The sequence below is a fragment of the Berghia stephanieae genome, chromosome 15, assembly GCF_034508935.2.
Source record: "Berghia stephanieae isolate SIO BIC M18660-M18661 chromosome 15, UCSD_Bste_1.3, whole genome shotgun sequence".
NCBI lineage: Eukaryota > Metazoa > Mollusca > Gastropoda > Nudibranchia > Aeolidiidae > Berghia > Berghia stephanieae.
Genome location: NC_088374.1, coordinates 17,313,225 through 17,335,855, shown reverse-complemented (window position 1 = coordinate 17,335,855; position 22,631 = coordinate 17,313,225). Strand labels below are relative to the sequence as shown.

Below are 22,631 nucleotides of genomic sequence, written 5' to 3'. Positions count from 1 at the left end.
TATTTTATTTTTTTTTTGTACATGACCAAATTTATTAATATTAAGATCAAATCGAATGTCTTCTCCACGACTGGTTGACGATTGGTTCCGCTGATCGTCATCTTGTGTGAAAAGCATGTTTGGTATCAATTATGATTTTAATATGACGACGACGGCCAGGGGGGAGATTCTCTCGTTTGTTTGGGTTTTCTTTTTTTTTTTCAAAATTTTATAAACCTTTTCTTTGCTCAAAATTGTGGACATTTCATGGACGAGGATAAAATTTTGTGACTCCTGTTGTCAATATTTTTGGGCCCCCGTAATCAGATCAAGTAACTATTATTAAATAATATTTGAAGCAGTATGAATTATTATTATTGTTTTTATTATTATTGTTATTATTATTATTATTATCTCTTGTATAATCCATTGTAATAAAGAAAGAATTCTAGCAAGACAGAAAAGTACCAATGTGTTATAGTTTTTTTTTGTTTTCTGCCTTTTTTCTGTTCGTTTTTGTCAGTTAAAAGTAGATAGTCTTTTAAAATCATCAAGTAATGGGGCTTGAGATTATCTTGTTTTTGAATATACAATATCAATTGCTTGCAACCATATGGAACGGACGACAGTCTTATCACAAAGTATTTTGGTGCTATAATTTCGCTATAATTATGAGCATTTCATGACCCCGTGTGGCAATGTGGTCGAGTGGTATCACAATCACTCTCCGATTGGAAGGTCCTGGTTTTCGACTCTCGATGGGCGCATAGTTGAGTCCTTGGAGTAGGCTCTTTACCCATTTTCTTTCATCGTACTCAGGTGTAAAATGAGTAACTGTCCGTCAACACTGTTGTCTCTGTCAGAGAAAAAAATTGTAATATCGCCTAACAGGCTTTATGTCCTGTCCTACATGTCAAGTTTTGCTGTTGGCCAGGGACCCCCTTGTAATGTGCATTGAGCATGTTTAGTGGATATTGCTCTTTTAAACTTTTTTTTTTTAATCGTCTTTCCTTTTTTTTTTTTTGAATTATGGAATCTACAATAAATAAAATATGTTGTTTGTTTTTGTAGGGTTTTACGGCGCTTGCTACATATTTAGGTCATATCAGCGCCAGTAAAAAGGAAGAAAATTGGATAGTAAAGACTTTCAAGATGTACAACTAAAAGGACTAGAGGAAAAAGTAAGACAACGGGGAATGGTTCAAATATGGAACAGATCATGTAGATTCCAAGATCACAGTGTCAGTGTTACTTAGTTTGAGATCATATCAAAACTCAACCGGACACCAGCACAGATCCTGATCCCACTAAGAGGAATACACTCCAATGTTAACAAATCATATGTTAATATAAAATAACAGTACATAACAGAGAGATGATTTACAAGACAAAAAAATATATCCCAAAACTATATATTATAAGGACAAAACTAAGTAATCTCATTCCAAGACAAAGAGAGTAATTGTTTCGTTTGTTTTTGTTTTTAAGGGTTTTACGGCGCTTGCAACACATTAAGGTCATATCACCGCCAGTAAAAAGGAAGAAAATGGGATAGTAAAAAGTTCTAGAATTACAATTAAAGCACCCAAGAAAAGGTAAGACAAAGGAGAATTGGATCAAATAAGGAACATGTGTAGATTCCAAGAGCAAACTACCGAAGTACTCAGTTTGAGATCACCTAAAAGTCTCATCCAGACACAAGCACATGCAACCAATAAGAGGAATACACTCAAATGTTTACAAATCATATATATTATGTAAACAAAACATAATACATTACATAACAGAAATACATTTGACTGTTTCCCTCTCACCAAGGGTACCCGGTCAGGGCCAGGACAAAACCTAGTAATCTCATTCCAAGAGAAAGACGGAAATGTTTTGTTTGTTTTTAAGGGTTTTACGGCGTTTGCAACACATTAACATATCAGCGCCAGTAAATAAGGAAGATAATGGGACAGTAATAAGTTCTAGAATTACAATTAAAGCACAAAAGAAAAGGTGAGACAAAGGGGAATTGGTTCAAATAGGGAACAGATGTAGATTCCAAGAGCACACCGTCAAAGTACTTAGTTTGAGATAATCTATGTTTGTTTTGGGTTTTTTTTTAAAAGGATTTTACGGCGCTTGCAACACATTAAGGTTATATCAGCGCCAGTAAAAAGGAAGAAAATGGAATAGTAAAAAGCTCTAGAATTACAATTAAAGCACCCAAGAAAATGTAAGACAAAGGGGAATTGGGAACAAATAGGGATCAGATGTAGATTCCAAGAGCATACCACCAATGTACTTAGTTTGAGATCACCTACAAGTCTCATCCGGACACAAGCACAAAATCCAACAAAGAGGAATACACTCAAATGCTTACATTATACATTAAAAATAACAAATATAATAATACATAACAGAGAGATGATTTAAAAGGAAAAAATATCATCTCCCAAAACAATAATTATGCATTCGACTGTTTCCCTCCCAGCCAGGACTCCGACGAGGGCCAGGAAAAAAACAAGTGTAATGTCATTCCAAGACAAAGACAGAAAGCATGTTGGAAAACGGATATAAGGGGATAGAAGACACAGTGTGTACCCCCCTGCCCACTATGGGAGGTCAGGAACCCCACCAAGGAGATCACCTAAAAGTCTCATCCAGACACAAGCACAGGTCCCAACTAAGAGGAATACACTCAAATGTTTACCAATCATATAATATAATATGTAAACTAAACCTAATACAATGCATAACATAGAGATGATTTACAAGGGAAAAAAATATCATCTCCCAAAACTATAACTATACATTGGACTGTTTCCCTCCCAACCAAGTAAATCCGGCCAGGGCCAGGACAAAACCAAGTAATCTCATTCCAAGACAACGACAGAAAACAATTGGAAAACGGGTTAGGGGGGGGCGGGGGGATAGAAGACACAGCATGTACCTCCCTGCCCACCATGGGAGGTCAAAAAGACAGAAAGTTAGTTGGAAAACAGATACAGGGGGATAGAAGACAGTACCTAACTACCCACTATGGGAGGTCAGGAACCCCACCCAGAATAAATAGAAAAAAATAAAATAAAAATGTAAATTTCATTCATCATTTGCATATTTCAAGGCACAAATAATTTTAATAAGGCTGTAAATATAAATATAAAGTTATGTAAAAAAATGGATGATATTATCACAGTTTCAGGTTCAAAACCCTTCATCAACCAATAACAAAAATCCAGAAAGACGACTGGTACAGTGGAATCTGCATAAACTGAACACTCTTATGTTTTGTTTGTTTTTGTTTTTAAGGGTTTACGGCACTTGCAACACGTGTAGCTTATATCAGCGCCAGTAAAAAGGAAAAAAATGGGATAGTGAAAACATTCTAAATGTACAGTTAAAATTACTTGAAGAAAAAGTAAAACAAAGGGGAATTGGTTCAAATATGTAGATTCCTAGAGCATTCTATCAGTGTACTTAGTTTGATGTTTTTTGTTGTTTTTTTTTTAAGGGTTTTACGGCGCTTGCAACACATTAAGGTCATATCAGCGCCAGTAAAAAGGAAGAAAATGGGATAGTAAAAAGTTCTAGAATTACAATTAAAGCACCCAAGAAAAAGTAAGACAAAGGGGAACTGAGAACAAATAGGGATCAGATGTAGATTCCAAGAGCATACCATCAATGTACTTAGTTTGAAATCACTTACAAGTCTCATCCAGACACAAGCACAAAATCCAACAAAGAGGAACACACTCAAATGCTTACATTATACATTCAAAATAAAAATAATAATACATAACAGAGATTTACAAGGAAAAAAATATCATCTCCCAAAACAATAACTATGCATTTGACTGTTTCCCTCCCAGCCAGGACTCCAATCAGGGCCAGGAAAAAAACAAGTAATCTCATTCCAAGACAAAGGCAGAAAGCATGTTGGAAAACAGATATAAGGGGATAGAAGACACAGTATGTACCTCTCTGCTCGCTATGGGAGGTCAGGATCCCCACCCAGGGGGGAATTGGTTCAAATAAGAAACAGATGTAAATTCCAAGAGCATACCATCAAAGTACCTTGTTTGAGATCACCTAAAAGTCCATCCAGACACAAGCAGAGGTCCCCACTAAGAGATATACACTCAAATGTTTTACAAATCATATATAATACAAAGAAAACAATACAGTGCATAACAGAGAGATGATTTACAAGGAAAAAAATATCATTTCCCAAAACTATACATTTGACTGTCTCCCTCCCAGCCAGGGTACCCGGCCAGTGCCAGGGCAAAACCAGTAATCTCATTTCAAGACAAAGACAGAAAGCAATTTGAAAACAGACAAAGGGGGATTGAAGACACAGTAACTACCTCCCTGCCCACTGTTTTTTTTTGTTTTTTTTTAAAGGGTTTTACGGCGCTTGCAACACATTAAGGTCATATCAGGGCCAGTAAAAAGGAAGAAAATGGGATAGTAAAAATTTCTAGAATTACAATTTAAGCACAAAAGAAAAGGTGAGACAGAGGGGAATTGGTTCAAATAGGTAACAGATGTAGATTCCAAGAGCACACCGTCCAAGTACTTAGGTTGAGATCACCTAAAAGTAAAAGTCTCATCCAGACACAAGCACAGGTCCCAACTAAGAGGAACAAACTCAAATGTTTACAAATCTTATAATATAAAATGTAGACTAAACATAATACAATGCATAACAGTAACAGAGAGATGATTTACAAGGGAAAAAACATCATCTCCCAAACTATAACTATACGTTCGACTGTTTCCCTCCCAGCTAAGGAACCTCGGCCAGGGTCAGGACAAAACTAAGTAATCTCATTCCAAGACAACTACAGGAAACAATTGGAAAAGGGGTATCTCCTAACAGGCATCATGTCCTGTCCTACATGTCAAGTTTTGCTGTTGGTCAGGGACCCCCTTGTAAAGTGCATTGAGCATGTTTAGTGGATATTGCGCCATATAAAATCTCTTTTTTAAAATTGTCTTTTCATTTTTTTAATTAGGAATTATGGCATCTTCAATATATAAAATAAAAATATAAATATCAGTCATCATTTGCATATTTCAAGGCACAAATAATTATTAAATAAAGCTGTAAATATAAATATAAAGTTATCGTGTATAAAAATGGATGATATTATCACTGTTTCAGGTTTTAAAAAAGGAAGTGGTTATTCAGTATCAGATACTGAATAGTGCTTTGCCACTATTCAGTATCCATAAGGAACTCTTTTTTATAGAGAGAGTGAAAAGTGCGACAATCTCGGTTGAATGGAAATAAACTGTTGACCTACTTCCAGATTGAACACATGCACTAACTGACAGCCCGATTCAAAGCTGTAAAAATATTTTGATCGTAATTTTTTTTAAATTTTTGCTTTTATGCAATTAACATAGTTCAAAATATCAAAATAAGAGTGGCATTCAAATCCATTTTTAAATGTCTAAATAGACATGATTAAATGTCACTAAGAGTTCAGTGACACCATGGCTTGGTGGATATAAGCTGTTTGACTCTGAGTTTTAAGGTTCGAGAGTTCAAATCCCGGTAGGGGTGACTTGTTTTTTTTTTCCCCATTATTTTTTTAATTCCTCTGTCTATTGATATTTTTTAAACTTTTGTTTTTATAATTTTATTTGCTTGTAATATACTTTAATGTTGATATTATACTATTGTACTTTTATTATTATTATTATTATTATTATTATTATTATTATTATTATTATTATTATTATTATTATTATTATTATTATTATTATTATTATTATTATTATTATTATTATTATTATTATTATTATTATTTCTACTTACTTACTATTATTATTATTGTTGTTGTAATCGACATCATCACTATTATGATTATGATGATTTTTTTTTTAATCAAGTAGTTGGAGTGATTTCATCAGTTATCGATTTATTACGAATATCTTTTATGTGTTATCATCTCGTTGTTGTTTTTCATTATTGTGCTCTTCTATTGTTCATTATTTTTAAAAATCTTGTTTTTTTTTCTGTTTGTCTCATTTGTTGTTGTTGTTGTTGTTGTTGTTGTTGTTGTTGTTGTTATTGTTGTTATTGTTTGTTTGTTTGTTTGTTTTGTCATCTAAGGCAAACCCAATTCATTATAAATATGTGGGCAGACTTTCTGCATTTTTTAATTGAGCGATGTACTTCCGTGAATTAATTGCCGTACTATATTAAAATTTACGTGATAATAATAATAATAATAATAATAATAATAATAATAATAATAATAATAATAATAATAATAATAATAATAATAATAATAATAATAATAATAATAATAATAATAATAATAATAGATATACTGAATATTAGACTACAATTGACATCTATTTACTGAATACACGTGGTATTGTTAGGGGTGTTTCTTTTTTTACGAAACCTGCCAAAACACGCCGATACCCGACAAAGTTATGGGAAGTAGGCAGCAGTGGGGAGTGAACCTGGGACTCAGGGAAGTGTACACCGTTGGGGAGTGAACCTGGGGCTGGGTTTCGTAAAAAAAAAGCAATTACTTTTTTACGAAACCCGACAATATCCGACAAAGTTATGGAAAGAAAGTAGGCAACAGTGAGGGAGTGAACCGGAGATTCAGGGAAGTGTACACTATTGGGGAGTAAACCTAAGTCTATGGTTTTTTGGCGGGATTTGGCGGATTTCGTAAAAAAGTAATTGCTTCATTCTCGTCTGGTACCCATCTCCCATAGTCCGGCTTCATTTCCCACTGGTATCCATCTTCCCTAGTCCCAGGTTCATTTCCACTGATATCCTCTTCTCACAGTCCAGGTTCACTCCCAACCGGTGTGCACTTCCCTGAGTCCCGGTTCATTGCCCAATGGTGCCCACTTCCCATAACTTTTGAAAATTTCGGTAGGTTTCGAAATAAAAGTACATTCTGAGCTCACTGTCCACTGGAATCAGCATCTCGCAGTCCCAGGTTCAATCCTCATCAGTGTCCAAATCCCAGATTCACTCCCCACTGCTGCCTGCTTCCCATAACTTTGTCGGGTTTTGGCGGGTTTCGTAAATAAGTAATTCCCCCTCCCCCTTGGTATTGCTTTTTTACAAAATCCAGAGTCCCAGGTTCACTCCCACAAGTGTACACTTCCCTGAATCTCAGGATCACCCCCCACTGTTGCCTGCTTCAATAAGTTTGTCGGATATTGCCATGTTTTGTCGGGTTTCGTAAAAAAGTAATTGCTTTTATATGAAACTCGCTGAAACCCGCCGAAAACCAGAGTCTCAGGTTCACTCCCTACTGGTGTACACTTCCTTGAATCTCAAGTTAACTCCCTACTGTTGCCTACTTCCCATAACTGTCGAATATTGCCGGGCTTCGTAAAAAAGTAATTGCTTTTATGTGAAACTCGCTGAAACCTGCCGAAAACCATAGTCTCAGGTTCACTCCCCACTGGTGTACACTTCCCTGAGTCTCAGGTTCACTCCCCACTGTTGCCTACTTCTCACAACTTTGTCGGATATTGCCGGATTTCGTAAAAAAAGTAATTGCTTTTATGTGAAACTCGCTGAAACCCGCCAAAAACCATAGTCTCAGGTTCACTCCCCACTGGTGTACACTTCCCTGAGTTTCAGGTTCACTCCCCACTGGTGTACAATTCCCTGAGTCTCAGGTTCACTCCCCACTGTTGCCTACTTCCCACAACTTTGTCGGATATTGCCGGGTTTCGTAAAAAAGTAATTGCTTTTATGTGAAACTCGCTGAAACCCGCCGAAAACCAGAGTCTCAGGTTCACTCCCCACTGGTGTACACTTCCATGAATCTCAGGTTCACTCCCCACTGTTGTCTACTTCCCATAACTTTCTCAGATATTGCCAGGTTTCGTCGGGTTTCGTAAAAGAGTAATTGTTTTTATATGAAATTCGCTGAAACCCGCTGAAAACCAGAGTCTCAGGTTCACTCCCCACTGGTGTACACTTCCCTTTGTCTCAGGTTCACTCCCCATTATCTGCCTACTTTCCATAACTTTGCCCCATTTTGTTGGGATTTGGCGCATTTTGTAAACAAAAAGTAATTGCTTTTTTTTTTTTTTTTTACAAAACCCGCCGAAACCCAGTCCCAGGTTCACTCCTCACTGGTGTTTACTTCCACGAATCTCAGGTTCACTCCCCACTGTTGCCTACTACCCATAACTTTCTCGGATATTGCCAGGATTAGTTGGGTTTCGTAAAAAAGTAATTGCTTTTATATGAAACTAGCTGAAGCCCGCCGAAAACCATAGTCTCAGGTTCACTCCCCACTGGTGCATACTTCACTGAGTCTCAGGTTCACTCCCCACGCTTTGCCGCATATTGTCGGGTATCGTAAAAAAAGTAATCCCCCCCCCCCCCACACACATTTTTTATTGCTTTTTTACAAAACCCAGAGTCCCAGGTTCACTCCCCACTGGTGTACACTTCCCTGAATCTCAGGTTCATCCCTCCCCCTCCTACACACACACACACACACACACACACACACACACACACGCTGCTGCCTACCTCCCATAACTTTGTCGGATATTGCCGGGTGTCGTCGCGTTTCGTAAAAAGTAATTGCTTTTTATTACGAAACCCGCCGAAACCCAGTCCCAGGTTCACTCCCCACTGGTGTACACTTTTCTGAGTCCCAGATTCACTCCCACAGCTGTCCTCTTCCCATAACTTTGTCAGGTTTCGGAAATAAAAAACACCGTACAAAAACCACGATTCAGTGTCAGATACTGAATAGTGGTTTTGCACTATTCAGTATCAGATACTGAATAGTACAAAAGCACTATTCAGTATCAGATACTGAATAGTACAAAAGCACTATTCAGTATCAGATACTGAATAGTGCTAGCCTTTAAAAAACCCTGCATCAACAAATCTACATGGCGGTTTTTTGAAAAAAAAAAATCCCAAAGTTGCAAGCTAGAAACAGCAAAATTTACAAGAAATTTGAAAAAAATTTTCGATTAATTTTCCTTAAAACCCTCTAATTAGTTCATGAAAGGGAAAGGTATTTGTTTCTTTTTAAGGCTTTCACTGCGTTTGCAACAAATGCAAGTGATTAAAAAAAAAAAACAACCACGCCAGACCAATAACAAAAATCCTATATTCTCCTCAAGAAACATAGACGCTTGTTCAGATCTTTATCTTACACCGGTGCCTGCTTCATAATTTCTTAATAAAATATATTGAATATTTAACAACGGACACACAATTGTAATCACCCTGCAACAAAAAAGAAAAAATTTCATCCTTTCGATTCAAGTGATAAAAAGAGAGAGACTGTTATTATCACACCATAAAAACAGACACCTTAAGTAATACTTGCCTTTTAAAAAATATTGCTATGACTGAATTAAGATGAAAATAACATAACGTCACCTAACAAAACATTTCTTCATTGAAATTGAAATTAATCTTGTTTCCCAACCCACATGACTGACTGGTGACTGGTGAGATGACTGCGTCGTGATAATTTACACAGTACAGAAGAGGACGATGCATAGAAAACTAGAAATCGATTGTAACTTTAAACAGTAGTTTTTAAAATGAAACTCAGATAAAATTGAACACTTACCCTGCTTTGCATGAGCAGTAGGCATCCACTGCCTTCTTTTCCTTAATTTCAAAGCTCACGTCGTGAGGCTTCTCGCTCTTCCGTTGGCTTCGGTAAACAGAGGCAAAAACATCAAAAACTTCACTCGCCTTTTTCAATATCTTTAAAAGTATGTAAATAATGTAATGAGTTTCATTTTAAAAACTACTGTTTAAAGTTACAATCGATTTCTAGTTTTCTATGCATCGTCCTCTTCTGTACTGTGTAAATTATCACGACGCAGTCATCTCACCAGTCACCAGTCAGTCATGTGGGTTGGGAAACGAGATTAATTTCAATTTCAATGAAGAAATGTTTTGTTAGGTGACGTTATGTTATTTTCATCTTAGTCTTCATGAATTCAGTATTGAAGAAAGCGTCACTACACATAAAAAAAAAAGGGGGGGGGGGGGGGGGGAAGAGGGAGTTAAGCGATCGTAAGTAAAAGTAGGGAGAACAAAAGTTACTGTCATGTGCCCCCTGTTGTTTGCACTGGCTCAACAATCTGATTATTAAAATGGGAATATCTATCTTGTTTTTTTTTTTGTTTTGGATAGAAATAAACAGACTTAAGTGCCCTTATTAATTTTTTTTTAAAAATCACCGGTACATGATTGTCAGAATTACTAGTAGTACTAGATAGCTAGTTTTTTATGCTATCAAATAATTCTTGCACGTGTTCATACCTTGACTCGTCCTTCATTTATCTACGTAACAGCCAAGACTGTCGACACACTTCTGCCAATGCCGCACCATGGAATAGATACCCTCTCGGAAGAAATTTCCGTCAAGGTTTTGTAGCCATTTCCGCACATGGTCAACAAGCTCCTAATCGACATCAAAGCACTTTCCTGACAGCTGACGTTTCAGTGGCCCAAAGAGGTGATAATCAGATGGTGCGAGGTCTGGACTGTGTGGTGGGTGTGGCAAAATCTCCCATCCATATTTCTCTAGTCAACCTTGCGTCACTCGTGCTGTGTGGGGTGTAGCGTTGTCGTGTTGCAAAATGACCCCGTTGGTCAACTGCCCTCGGTGCTTTCTGCGAATGGCCTCCCTAAGCTTGTCAAGAGTTTGGCAGTACCTTGCAATATTGATTGTTTCTCCAGGTTGTAAGGTTTCGAACAGAATAACACCACGACTGTCCCAGAAAACAGTTTCAATTATTTTCTTTGCTGACCGCATGACTTTGAATTTCTTCGCGACAGGTGAGGATGGATGTTTCCATGTCTTCGAATCATGCTTTGTTTCTGGGGTGCAATGGTGCAACCAAGTCTCATCACCGGTGACTATGCTGTCAAAAAAGTCACATCGTACCCTAGAAAGTCTCCGCCGGCGATGGCAGTATGCCCGTGAACCCTGCGTGAGCTCTTGCTTCTTCTCAAAAGTTCCTTGCAGATGTCCAATCTTTGTTCTTTATGATTGTCTGTCAATTGCTTAGGAACCCATCTTGCGCTGACTTTTCTGTAGCCAAGTTCATCAAATACAATTCTATGGGCAGAAGTTTCCGAAATTTCAAGACTGCTTGCGATTTCATGAAGTTTCAACCTCCTGTCTTGACGAATAAGCTCATCAACTCGCTTCACATTGTCTTCTGAGTCGCAGTTATCGAACGCCCTCTCCCTTCCCTGTCTGTCAAGTCGGAATGGCCGGCTTCAAACAAATTACACCAGTGATAGACTTGTGTACGGCTTATAACATGCTCACCATATACACTCTGAAGTTCTTTATGAATTTTGGTAGGATTCAGACTTTTGGCGTTCAAAAAAACGTATGACAGCTCTGATTTCCTCCTTTGACCAAGTTTCAAGGTGGGCCACCATCTTTAAAATCGTCTAGCAATTCATTGTGCAAAATGATGCACTTCATAATTTCTGGGAATATTTGTAAGGAAATAAGGAATATCATGTCGTTTACAGAATTAAAAAATCTCCACTGGTTGCTGAGCAATGGGCATTTTTCGGTTATTTCTGAAAGAGCCCTCGTAGTTCATGGTGACTAGTCTATTTTTATAAATTTAAAATAGTTTTAATTTGCATCACATTAAGTTGCCTCTCTCAGTTATGACTGCCAAAATGATGGAAAAGCTTTTCATTTTTACATCGATTCCATCATTTCTTGCATTATTTAGTCTCACAAATATCTATTACTATTGTTATTATTATTATTATTATCATATCATCATAATTTATTATTATTATTATTATTATTATTATTATTATTATTATTATTATTATTATTATTATTATTATTATTATTATTATTATCATCTTTAGTGTATTCAATGACTATGATTTGATGCCCAGTTGAGGAATTTTGGTTTTCTCTAAAGTTCTTTCCACTATAACAGCAACAATTAACATTTAGGACAGGACATGATGCCTGTTAGAAGACGATATTACATTTTTTGTTTGGGTCAGGGACAACGCTGTTAACAGCAAAGTACTCATTTTACACCTGAATACGGTGAGAGGATGTGAGTAAAGAGCCTTTTCCAAGGACTCAACTATGCGCTGAGCGAGGCTCGAATCCAGGACCTTCCAATCCAAAAGCGAGTGTCATACCACGTTACCACCACATAAATATGAGACTTGGATTAGATTAATTTTTAATTGAGGAAAGTGAATGTAGTTTATTGATTTATTGTAGAGAGGTTATATAAATTTAATATATTTTCGATTATTTTAACTTTAAATTCACTTTCGAGAGTGCATTTTACCTTGACTACCTTTTGTCAAGCGTGATCCATTAGCTCGATTTGGCATATTTATTAATTCCCCTTAAAAAGGGGGTTAGCCATCCTATACAACATTTAAAAAATAATATAACTCATCATTTAAATTGATATAATTTTCATTCCGGGTAGGTTTTACAAACAAGTGTTGTTTTTTTCTTTTTAAATTTTACTTGCAGCATATCTGGTGAATGTTCCCATGTGGTTGCGGTAATATTCACACTTCAGAACTGGCAGCAAGCTGGATTACAAGATATACCTGCAGATCCAAGCTGCACAAGCCTTCCGCAGCAGTGGAATAAACCTCGTGGCGCAAGAATTGATCCTGAGCCCATCACTTCAATGATTATTGCCAAACCCCCTAGGAATTTAAAGCGGCGACCAGTCATGGCAACGTTTGAAGACAACAGGTAATAAAATGCATTCAAATCACTGGGACAAAACAATCTGCATTGTTACAAGGGTAGAGGGTTTGTTTTTAGGGAGTCTACAGTGCTTGCGACACTCTTAAATCATTTGAGTGCCAGGTGACAGGGGGAGAAGTTGTAGATCTGAAGTTGAAAGCATCAAAGGAAAAGCAAGACAAAGGGATATGGTTCGAAGGGGGAACAGAAGTTCCCATATACAATATACCGATGTGCCTATTTTGGCATTGTTAAAAGTCCCACTCAAGCAAAGGATACTGCAATGAAGAATGTGCTCAAATGTTGACATATATACAAAACTAATAACTATAAATTTTCATAACAGAGAGATGATATGCCTACAGGGAGAGATAGCATCTAAAAAAGGTTTTATACATTTGATCATCTCCTTGTCAACTAAGCGTCCCTGCCAGGACGAGGGGGAAATATATCAATATGAGAAAATTTAATCTAAAACAAAGATGGAGAGCGACATGGAAAGGGATTAGCGGGATAGAAAATACAGTAACACCATGGGAGGCCATAAAACCCATCCAGCTAGGGAAAATTGGTTGGTTTGCAAGATTCTAAATTTTGTTTGTAAGTATCATGCATATATATATATATATATATATATATATATATATATATATATATATATATATATATATATATATATATATATATATATATATATAATATATATATATATATATATATATATATATATATATAGCTGGGATTCACTTCAGTTTCCGAAGCATTAAACAAAAATAATGTAGGGATGCTTTCCATCCATCTATGAGACCCAGCTATCCTGTCACCATAGGATGGACATGGTTAAAAAACTAAAACTACCTCGACACAACCTGGGATCTTTGCTGCTTTGGTAGACGATCGCTCTGCCATTTAAGTTTAAGATGTGATTGTATCTGATAAAGATAATAATATCAATCCAAATTATGGTGGGCAACTTGCTTTTAATTCCTTTCTTGGTCATTTTGGAACAATTCATTTGCAATAAAAGTATTTTTATAGCAATAAAACAAGAGAAATTGAAATAGGTAAATTTATTTCAAATAAATATACATGTAGTCATAAACTGTAGATTTCTCTGAAATTTTAATATACAACTGGTGATAAGTTGTTTATATTGGATAAACAGAAGCTGTTAGGCCTTCATGATTAAAAAATATAATGCAATCTTATATATTGTTCAGTGACTTGAGCTTTTATATGGCGCAATGTCCACTAAACATGCTCAAAGTCAAAGTGCTCGACATGGGGTTCCTAGCCAACAGTAACAGCAACACTTAACATGTTGGATGAGACATGACACCTGTTAGGCGTTATTACATTTTTTTTCAGACAGAGACCATGCTGTTAACTGCCAGGTACTCATTTTACAACGGAGTACGGTGAGAGAATGTGAGTAAAGAGTCTTTTCCAAGGACTCAACTATACGCTCCTTGTAACTTGAGCACAGGTTTGGAAGTTCCAATCTTAAGGCGAGTGTCATATATATGCTCTTCTTTTTTTTTTACTTCTGAAAGCTCTATGGAACAGATAGTGAAGTTTAAAGCTGCAACCTAGAACATACTGATTTGATAGACACCCATTTATCTTTATGTAAATTAAAAGAGAGGAGAGAAAAATGACATAGATCTATTCAGTTGCTTGTATTTTGTCTATCATCACTCTAGGAAATGCAAGAAACCAGCTCTGGCATCGGACAGAGAATATTTGAAGCAAGCATTTGAAAATCGCCCCTTTGGATATTTGGTGGAGGAGGTGACTAACAATGATGCCAATGATGAATTCTATATTGGCAGTCTACTCTCCCATCAGGTGAGTTCTTGGTCCATTTAAATATATCATGAATATTGCATTTATTTTATCATGTTGTTTTCTCTTTTATACTTATTAATATTAAGATAATCACAAAGTCATTGAAAGGACAATCAGTATGTTTATGATGCACGTAATAGTGGGGGCATAAAGTTCGTAAGGAGACAACAAACTGAAAAGATTTGATTAATTGAAGTGAACATACTTAGGTCAACTTTATCATTAATAATTTTAAATTTCTTGGCTCTACCTATTGCATTTTCAACGACAATTCTGTGTCTGGCAATTTTTTTTTTTGTCTTAGAGACCTCTGATGCTGTCATCTGGGTACCTCCAGAGACAAATGGGGGAATCCAGAGTCTAAGGCCGAATTTCTCAACCTCACTTTGAATTGTGAAGCCCTTGTCCACCATTACCCCATCTCCCAGTTTGACCATATTGGTTTTAATTAATTTCTGCAATAGGACTAGCAGACCACTCCTCGTTGTGATCTCCTTGTCAGAGATGGAGCCTGAAAACAACATACTTACAAAAGTAAATGCCCCAGAAGGCTCCACTCCCACAAGAGCTTTCAACGTAGTTGAGGACTTATAGTCTGAATACAACAGGCTTTGATTTTTTAAGGCCTTGGGTCTGTTTGTCTTTATTTCTGTACCATCAAGAATAACCAGTGTGTCCGGAAAATCTTTTTTAAATTTTTGTGGCATGTTATTCTTGATGGTGTCTCGATCAGGCCATACTGGCAAACTGCCAAGCCTGAAATACAAGTAGTTGATCCATGCCCTAAATAGACATCCTGCATCATTTTTTGATATTTTAAATAAATTGGCAAGATGCAAGAAAGTGTAATTTTGGCGCAATTTCATCATAACTAGTAAAAATTGATCTACAATGGGCAAGCAATGTGTTGCTTTCATTTGTTTTGTTATGGTGAATGGCAATTCTGTATTGTTTGGTACTAGGAAAGTGAATATTTTTATAAAATCTTCATACACAAAACCAGTGTAGCTCTTTATAGCTTCTTTCGGTCCGTGATGGTGCAGGTGTTCAATGGTCAGACGTGAGTGACTGCATTTATCTGCGTCCGTTTTGGGAGGTTTTGACAACAGCAGCCTCTTAAGCTCCTCTCCCTTTAATATTTCTTGGGCATGAAGTCTGTTAGCCTCCTTGAGTTGTTGCTTGAGCAAAAAGACTTCTTCTTTCAGGGATACGTTCTCTGCAACCACTGCTAACAGTGCCATGTTAGAATCTGAAATAAAATGAAATTTTTTTTTGCAATTAGTTTTCCAGCAGAGACTGAATCAACAAACTGAAATTAATCTGGGTAAGAATATTGAATCATTGATTTTTAAAAAATATTCTCATTCTTTTCATGCTTTTTTTTTTATTTCCTAGGCTCCTCTCATTGGTGAGAAGACTGTGCCAGTGGAAACTAATATCAGTTGCTGGGATTTGGCACTTCCAAGGCCAATAAATTTTGACCCTCCTGAGAGCGTTGAGAAATACAGACATGAGTGGCAGGATGAATCCATCAGCATTTCGGATGCCCAAAATCTGGAACGTTCAACTGCACAACAGGCTCACTGTGCTCTATGGTTCTCCGAGAGGCGAAAACGAATTACTTCTTCGCAATTTGGATTAATTTTAAGAAGAAAGCTTGTTAATTCAAAATTTGTGGAATCAATATTTGATTCAAAACCGTTTTCGTCATCTCCAACGAGTTATGGCATATCAAATGAGCCGATTGCTAGGCTAGGCAGCTTTACATCAAGAAGACTGGCAATCATGTGCACCAGTGTGGATTTGTTGTCAGTCCAGACTTTCCTTTCCTTGGTGCAACACCTGACGGGAAGGTTTGCTGTGAGGTAGGGAAAGGAATCCTTGAGATTAAATGTCCATATGCGATTAGGGACATGACATTTCAGCAGGCACTATCCTCTAAAAAGAAAGACCTTTGTTTAGAAATTTCTGAAAGTGGGGCAATCACCCTCAGGACAGATCACCCATATATGCTCAGGTGCAAGGTCAGCTAATGGTGACTGGAGTCAACTTTTGTGATTTTGTGTGCTACACGAAAACAGATTTGTTTATTCAAAGGATTTACCCTGATTTTCCATTTATATTTTCGGTGCTTGAAACTTTGACGGTGTTTTATTCAAATTATGGCAAGGGCTATTGTAGTTAATGTTTTATGCAGCAGATTATTTTTGATGAATTATTATTAGTATTGGGTATTATTATCATGATGATTATCATTATTCTCCAAGTTTCAAATTCTATCGAATTATTGTTATTATAATTTCCTATCAATGTCGATGTATCTCACAAACTTTCCACACAGTAAAAATTATACAATTTGTCATTATTTTTATATGTTATTAAAGTCATACCTAAATTTGGAACAACCCTTTGTTCATTTTCTTTGTTATCAGTCTCCCTGTTGACCACTTCAGTATCCATAGGTTCTGGTGCGGATCTATTTTCGGGATTGGTTGCTTCAGAATTAAGTGTTCTTTCATGGCCCTCTCTGAAAAAAAACAAAATGTAAACGTTTCTGACATTGATGTGTTTATGCACTTTGTGGTCTTGTGGTGAGGCATTCTCCACCAGGTCCCAGGAATCACAAAGTTGAAACTTTGAAAGTCTCTTTGCTAACATTCTTTTATCCCACTTGGAGTATGTAGAGACATGACAACAATTAGACGCTATTACTATCTTTTAAGTTTACCATCCAGGTAGTTTTATAAGTGCGGTTATGTGGTCTGGAGGTATGACATTAATCTTTGGACCAAAAGGTCTGGGTTCGCATCCCAAGTGGTGCAAAGTTGAGCCCTTGGGAAAGGCTCTTTACTCACATTTTCTCACCTTATGTGGGTGTAAAATGATTAACTGGTCATTGACAGTCTTGCCTCGGTCCAAAAAAAAAGTAATATCGCCTAACAAGTGTCATGTCTCATCCTACATTTTTAAATGTTGCTATTGACCACCTGTAAAGCGTTTTGAGCATGTTTAGTTAAGATTGCTGTATATAAAAGATCAAGTTTTTGTTTTATGATAAGAAAATGAGCTTTCCGACTTATTGCACTCACAGTCACAGAGGGACTCAAAACAAGTCAGAATGTCATACCCCGAGATCTCAAAGCTCTATACGGAGGACAATAAGCAAATAAATGCTAAATTTACTCCCTGGGTGGGGTTCCTGACCTTCCACATTGGGCAGGGAGGTAGATACGGTGTCTTCTACTTCTATCCCGTATATCTGTTTTCCAACTTGCATTCTGTCTTTGTCTTGGAATGAGATTACTTGGTTTTGTCCTGACCCTGAGTCCTCGCTGGGAGGGAAACAGTCAAATGCATAGTTGTTTTGGGAGATGAGATTTTTTCCTTGTAAATTCTCTGTTATGTATTAGTATTATTATATTTGTTATTTTGAATTTATAATGTAAGCATTTGAGTATATTCCCCTTAGTGGGGTCCGTGCTTGTGTCCCGATGAGACTTAATGGTAATCTCAAACTAGGTACATTGTCATTGATGGTATGCTCTTGGAACCTGCATCTGATCCCTATTTGTTCCCAGTTCCCCTTTGTCTTACTTTTTCTTGGATGCTTTAATTGTAATTCTATAACTTTTTACTATCCCATTTTCTTCCTTTTTACTGGCGCTGATATAACCTAAATGTGTTGCAAGCGCTGTAAAACCATTAAAAACAAAAAAATAGCAAACATCAATGATATTATATCCTCACAATCCGTTCCATGTTAAAATAATCAGTTCTGTCCTTTTTTTTTGTTTTTACATATAATTATGTGGTTCCGATAGCTCAGTTGTTAAAGCACTCGCTTTACATGCAAAGGGAACTGGTTCGATTCTGGCCAGCATTTCTCTTGATCACACAGTGGTGGCTGGTCTGTTAGGTCTTGAGTCTTGAGGAAAGTACTTTACTTAGAGATACTTGGAGATGATTTCCAGCACAGGTTCTCAATGATCCTCTTTGCTGGACTCAGGTGTCATCTTTGTTTCTTCCGGTTTCAGATTACCGTGAAGACAGAATGTGATGCTAGCCTTGTAATCATAGAAGATTTCTTGGTTTTTCCAATAGCTATCCAGTCTGTTCTTGAATGAGTTAAGTGAATTAGTATTAGCACTGACAACTTTCTCTGGTAGACTGTTCCACACTTGAACCACTCTAACACCAAAATTATGCTTGCGCACATCTAGTCTGGCCCTTTGTGTGAAAAGTTTCTTAGAGTTGCCCCTTGTTCCTGTCCTCAGGGAGTGCTCGGGCCAGGGTTTAAGTAGATTACCAGCTTTTTGGTCATACTTTCCATTTAACATTTTGTACACTTTTATCATGTCACCTCTTATTCTTCTATAACCTAGTGTTGGTAATTTCAGTTTTTTTAATCTCTCTTCATGTCATCCCTTTCATACTCGGGAGCTGCTTGGTAGCTCTTCTTTGGACGCCTTCTATGAGCTTGATGTGTTTACTTTTGAATGGTGCCCAGACTGAGCTGGCATATTCCAAGTGTGTTCGCACTAGTGCTTTGTACAGTGGAATGAAAGTATCTTCATTTAGGTATTGAAATATTCGGCGAATTGTTGCAAACATTGCAGTTGCCTTTTTCACATTCTCGTTGATGTGCTTTCCAAAGCTTAGATCATTATCGATGATAACTCCAATATCTTTTTCTTCATCCACCAACTCAAGTTCATTTCCCATTAGATTATGTCTCTGAAGCTTTCAGCTGGATATAGGTTTCCAATGTGCATATGTTTGCACTTATCAGGGTGAAATCTTAGCAACCACCTATTACTCCATGATGCGAGTTTGCCTAGATCTTCTTTGTGATACACTAGCATCAGAAGGATGGCATGCACTGTAAAAACTGGAGTAATAAAATCTGGCTACATTGGTCCAATGGCTCTGAAAGACTACTTTTTTTTTTCCATTCTCAATTTTGGGGGTCGTGGAAAATTTTTTGTTCAACCTGATCAGACAAAAAAAAAAATTGATCAACACTCACTATCACCCTTGATAATTTCAAACAGTAAAACAGGGTTCAGCTCATTTACCTGAACTTGCTGATTTGTTGAATTCAGGAAGCAAATGTCATTAGTAATAAGAAAACACATGGAGAATTTTAAAACCCATAGCCACATGATTAAAGAAGAGATAACGGTCAAAAACTCACCCTGATAGTGATACCATTCCTTGATCAGAATCCCCCACCCTCAGAGGTTGAAGCCGACGTTTGCTTGGTGTTAATTTTGTTCTTGGCTTTGGATATTGAGTTTCCAATCGATAACTTGTTTGAGCAAGTTCAGGATCGGGGAATCTTTTAGTAGGCTCACCATCTTTGAAATGCTGCAATTTAAGTTGGAAAGATAAAATGAAATTATTTGACTTGACAGCTTCAGTAAAAAAAATGTAATTTCTCTGTTTTCTTGTTAGTATTAGTTAGAAGAATAACATCTACTGTCAATGAAAACCTCGGCTAAACATCGTATTTACTTGTCTTTAATAAATTAACGGCTCAGACAAAGTATTCTCTAACTCTAAGATCGTTCGACTTACTTCAACTTAATGGTTGAATTTGATTAGAACTAGACTTAGACCAACCGGCCGGCGAGTTTTTTTTTTTTTTTGCACCAGGTTGGGAACAGGCAGGTTTAAAAATGGGTCAGGGAGGTTCCTCCATGTCTACCGTCTCACGCTGATTCGTGGAGAAAAATAATCACGTGACAGTACTATTTTTACGTGTCATTTTGACACGCAAGCGGTTTATATGAACCGTAGGGAAACTCACCTGATCAAGTTGTTGGGAACGCTGACTCCACGCGGACTCAACACTAGGATTGACCACCACTAACCTCCACTTGCAACAACTGCCACTACAGCTACTGCTGCTGCTGCTGCTGCTACTACTACTACTACTACTGCTGCTGCTGCTGCTGCTGCTACTACTACTACTACTACTACTACTACTACCACCACCACTACTACTACTACCACCACCACTACTACTACTATCACTACTATCATTACTACTACTACTACTACTTATACTGCTACTACTACTACTACTAATACTACTACTACTGATGCTGCTGCTGCTACTACTACTACTACTACTACTACTACTACTACTACTACTACTACTACTACTTCTACTACTACTACTGTTCATACTACTACAACTACAACGCACCGTTTTTATGCACCTCTGTTGGCGGTGATGGTTAATTAATGAAAATGTTACTGCATACGACCATGAGGTTTAAATAATTTTAGATTGTAGTTTAGCACGCTGCTTATCGGTGTACGTTTATACAATGGTGATAAATTAAAGAATATTCACAATAATTTAAAAAATCAAAGATAAAAAGAGACATGGCACACAAATACTACTCTTAAATAAATAAAGAATTTTAGAAAATTATTTTTTTTAAACACGATAAAAAGTTTTTGAAAAAAAAATAAAGAAAAAAGATATCTTTCTCAATAAAGTAAACTTTTAAAAAAAAATATGTTTACAATGGGAATCGAACCCAGTACTTTCAAGATTAAAAAGTCTGACAGCTTGTCCACTGCGCTACGGAGCCACCTGACTGTCCATCACAATTAATAAGGTCTTTCTAAGACATTATTTTACCTTCAATGCAACTTCAATTTTCTGGTTCTATATTTCGATTTTTTAGTTTATTGTTATTTTTGTATAAATTTATTAACAAAAACATCCTACATATGTCACAATATAACTTCTGCCATGTCCGAATACAGAAACACAATATCGCTGATGAAATTGGGTGGAATGCGCATCGTGACGGAGGCGCATAAAAGATATACCGTCAACGGAGGTGCATAAAAACACTACGTTTAAAAAAAAAAATTGTTGTTTTATTTTTGCAGCAGTTATAAATTTACCAATCACAGTTGTGCAATAATTTATCACCTAAATATAGTAATAGACCTACAGAGATGGGCCCTACAATGCACTTGATTTGTGTAACGTACTTTTTCTGCATCTATCCACACTAGCTACCACTGTAGACACAACTCAAGACAACAATAGTGTGGTCTTATTTCTATTGCTAACTTATATTTCAAACTTCAACTACAGTAATATAGTATTATATCAAACATTTTAAAAAAGTATGTTATCTTCTTCTCATTCTTCTTCTTCTTAACAATAAAAAATACGGTAGGCATACATTGTGTGAATTTTTAATTCAGAAAAGTGAGTGGAGCAGGCACTTATGTTGGTAACAACAAGATATGAAGTGAGTAGAAAAGTGCCAGAAGACAATAGAGAATAAAAATTTTTTTCGCGGCGGTGGTGGGTTTGAACCTGCGACCTTATTGGTACGACAACTCCGCCTGGCAGGTGAGAGCGTGGCTCTACCGTGTGAGCTATCCACGAACACAAAAATATTCGTTTCAAACCCAAAGTCATTTCTAGATCCCTCTCTCACCCACTTCTTGAGATCGCCGATTCGTTCACCACCATCGCGAAGTAATTTTGACCAGCAGTTAAGCTTAATAGCCAATATTCTCATCACAAACATATAACATAGAAACGATTGAGACATTGAGTATGCTCCGGTGTATGGGGTGAATTTTTAATTCAGAAAAGTGAGTGGAGCAGGCACTTATGTTGGTAACAACAAGATATGAAGTGAGTAGAAAAGTGCCAGAAGACAATAGAGAATAAAAATTTTTTTTTTCGCGGCGGTGGTGGGGTTTGAACCTGCGACCTTATTGGTACGACAACTCCGCCTGGCAGTCAGGTGAGAGCGTGGCTCTACCGTGTGAGCTATCCACGAACACAAAAATATTCGTTTCAAACCCAAAGTCATTTCTAGATCCCTCTCTCACCCACTTCTTGAGATCGCCGATTCGTTCACCACCATCGCGAAGTAATTTTGACCAGCAGTTAAGCTTAATAGCCAATATTCTAATCACAAACATATAACATAGAAACGATTGAGACATTGAGTATGCTCCGGTGTATGGGGTGAATTTTTAATTCAGAAAAGTGAGTGGAGCAGGCACTTA

At 36.9% G+C, this 22,631-nt stretch overlaps 1 protein-coding gene across 3 annotated transcripts in view; it reads right to left on the bottom strand.

Annotated features, from left to right (window-relative positions):
* Positions 1 to 13,685: 13,685 nt before the first annotated feature.
* The window catches only part of LOC144960473 (uncharacterized), a 48,031-nt gene continuing 39,085 nt past the window's right edge, over positions 13,686 to 22,631 (bottom strand). For 2 of the 3 annotated variants that reach the window (XM_078893585.1, XM_078893586.1), the window contains exons 2-4: positions 19,768 to 19,940; positions 16,964 to 17,100; positions 13,686 to 15,822 (exon numbers count right to left, since the gene is read on the bottom strand). In XM_078893585.1, the coding sequence (XP_078749711.1) occupies positions 14,696 to 15,822; positions 16,964 to 17,100; positions 19,768 to 19,784 (1,281 nt within the window). In that variant the 5' untranslated portion in view covers positions 19,785 to 19,940 and the 3' untranslated portion in view covers positions 13,686 to 14,695. Of the gene's footprint in view, positions 15,823 to 16,963; positions 17,101 to 19,767; positions 19,941 to 20,150; positions 20,989 to 22,631 lie in introns of those variants that run through there. The other variant, XM_078893587.1, reaches the window with a different exon arrangement.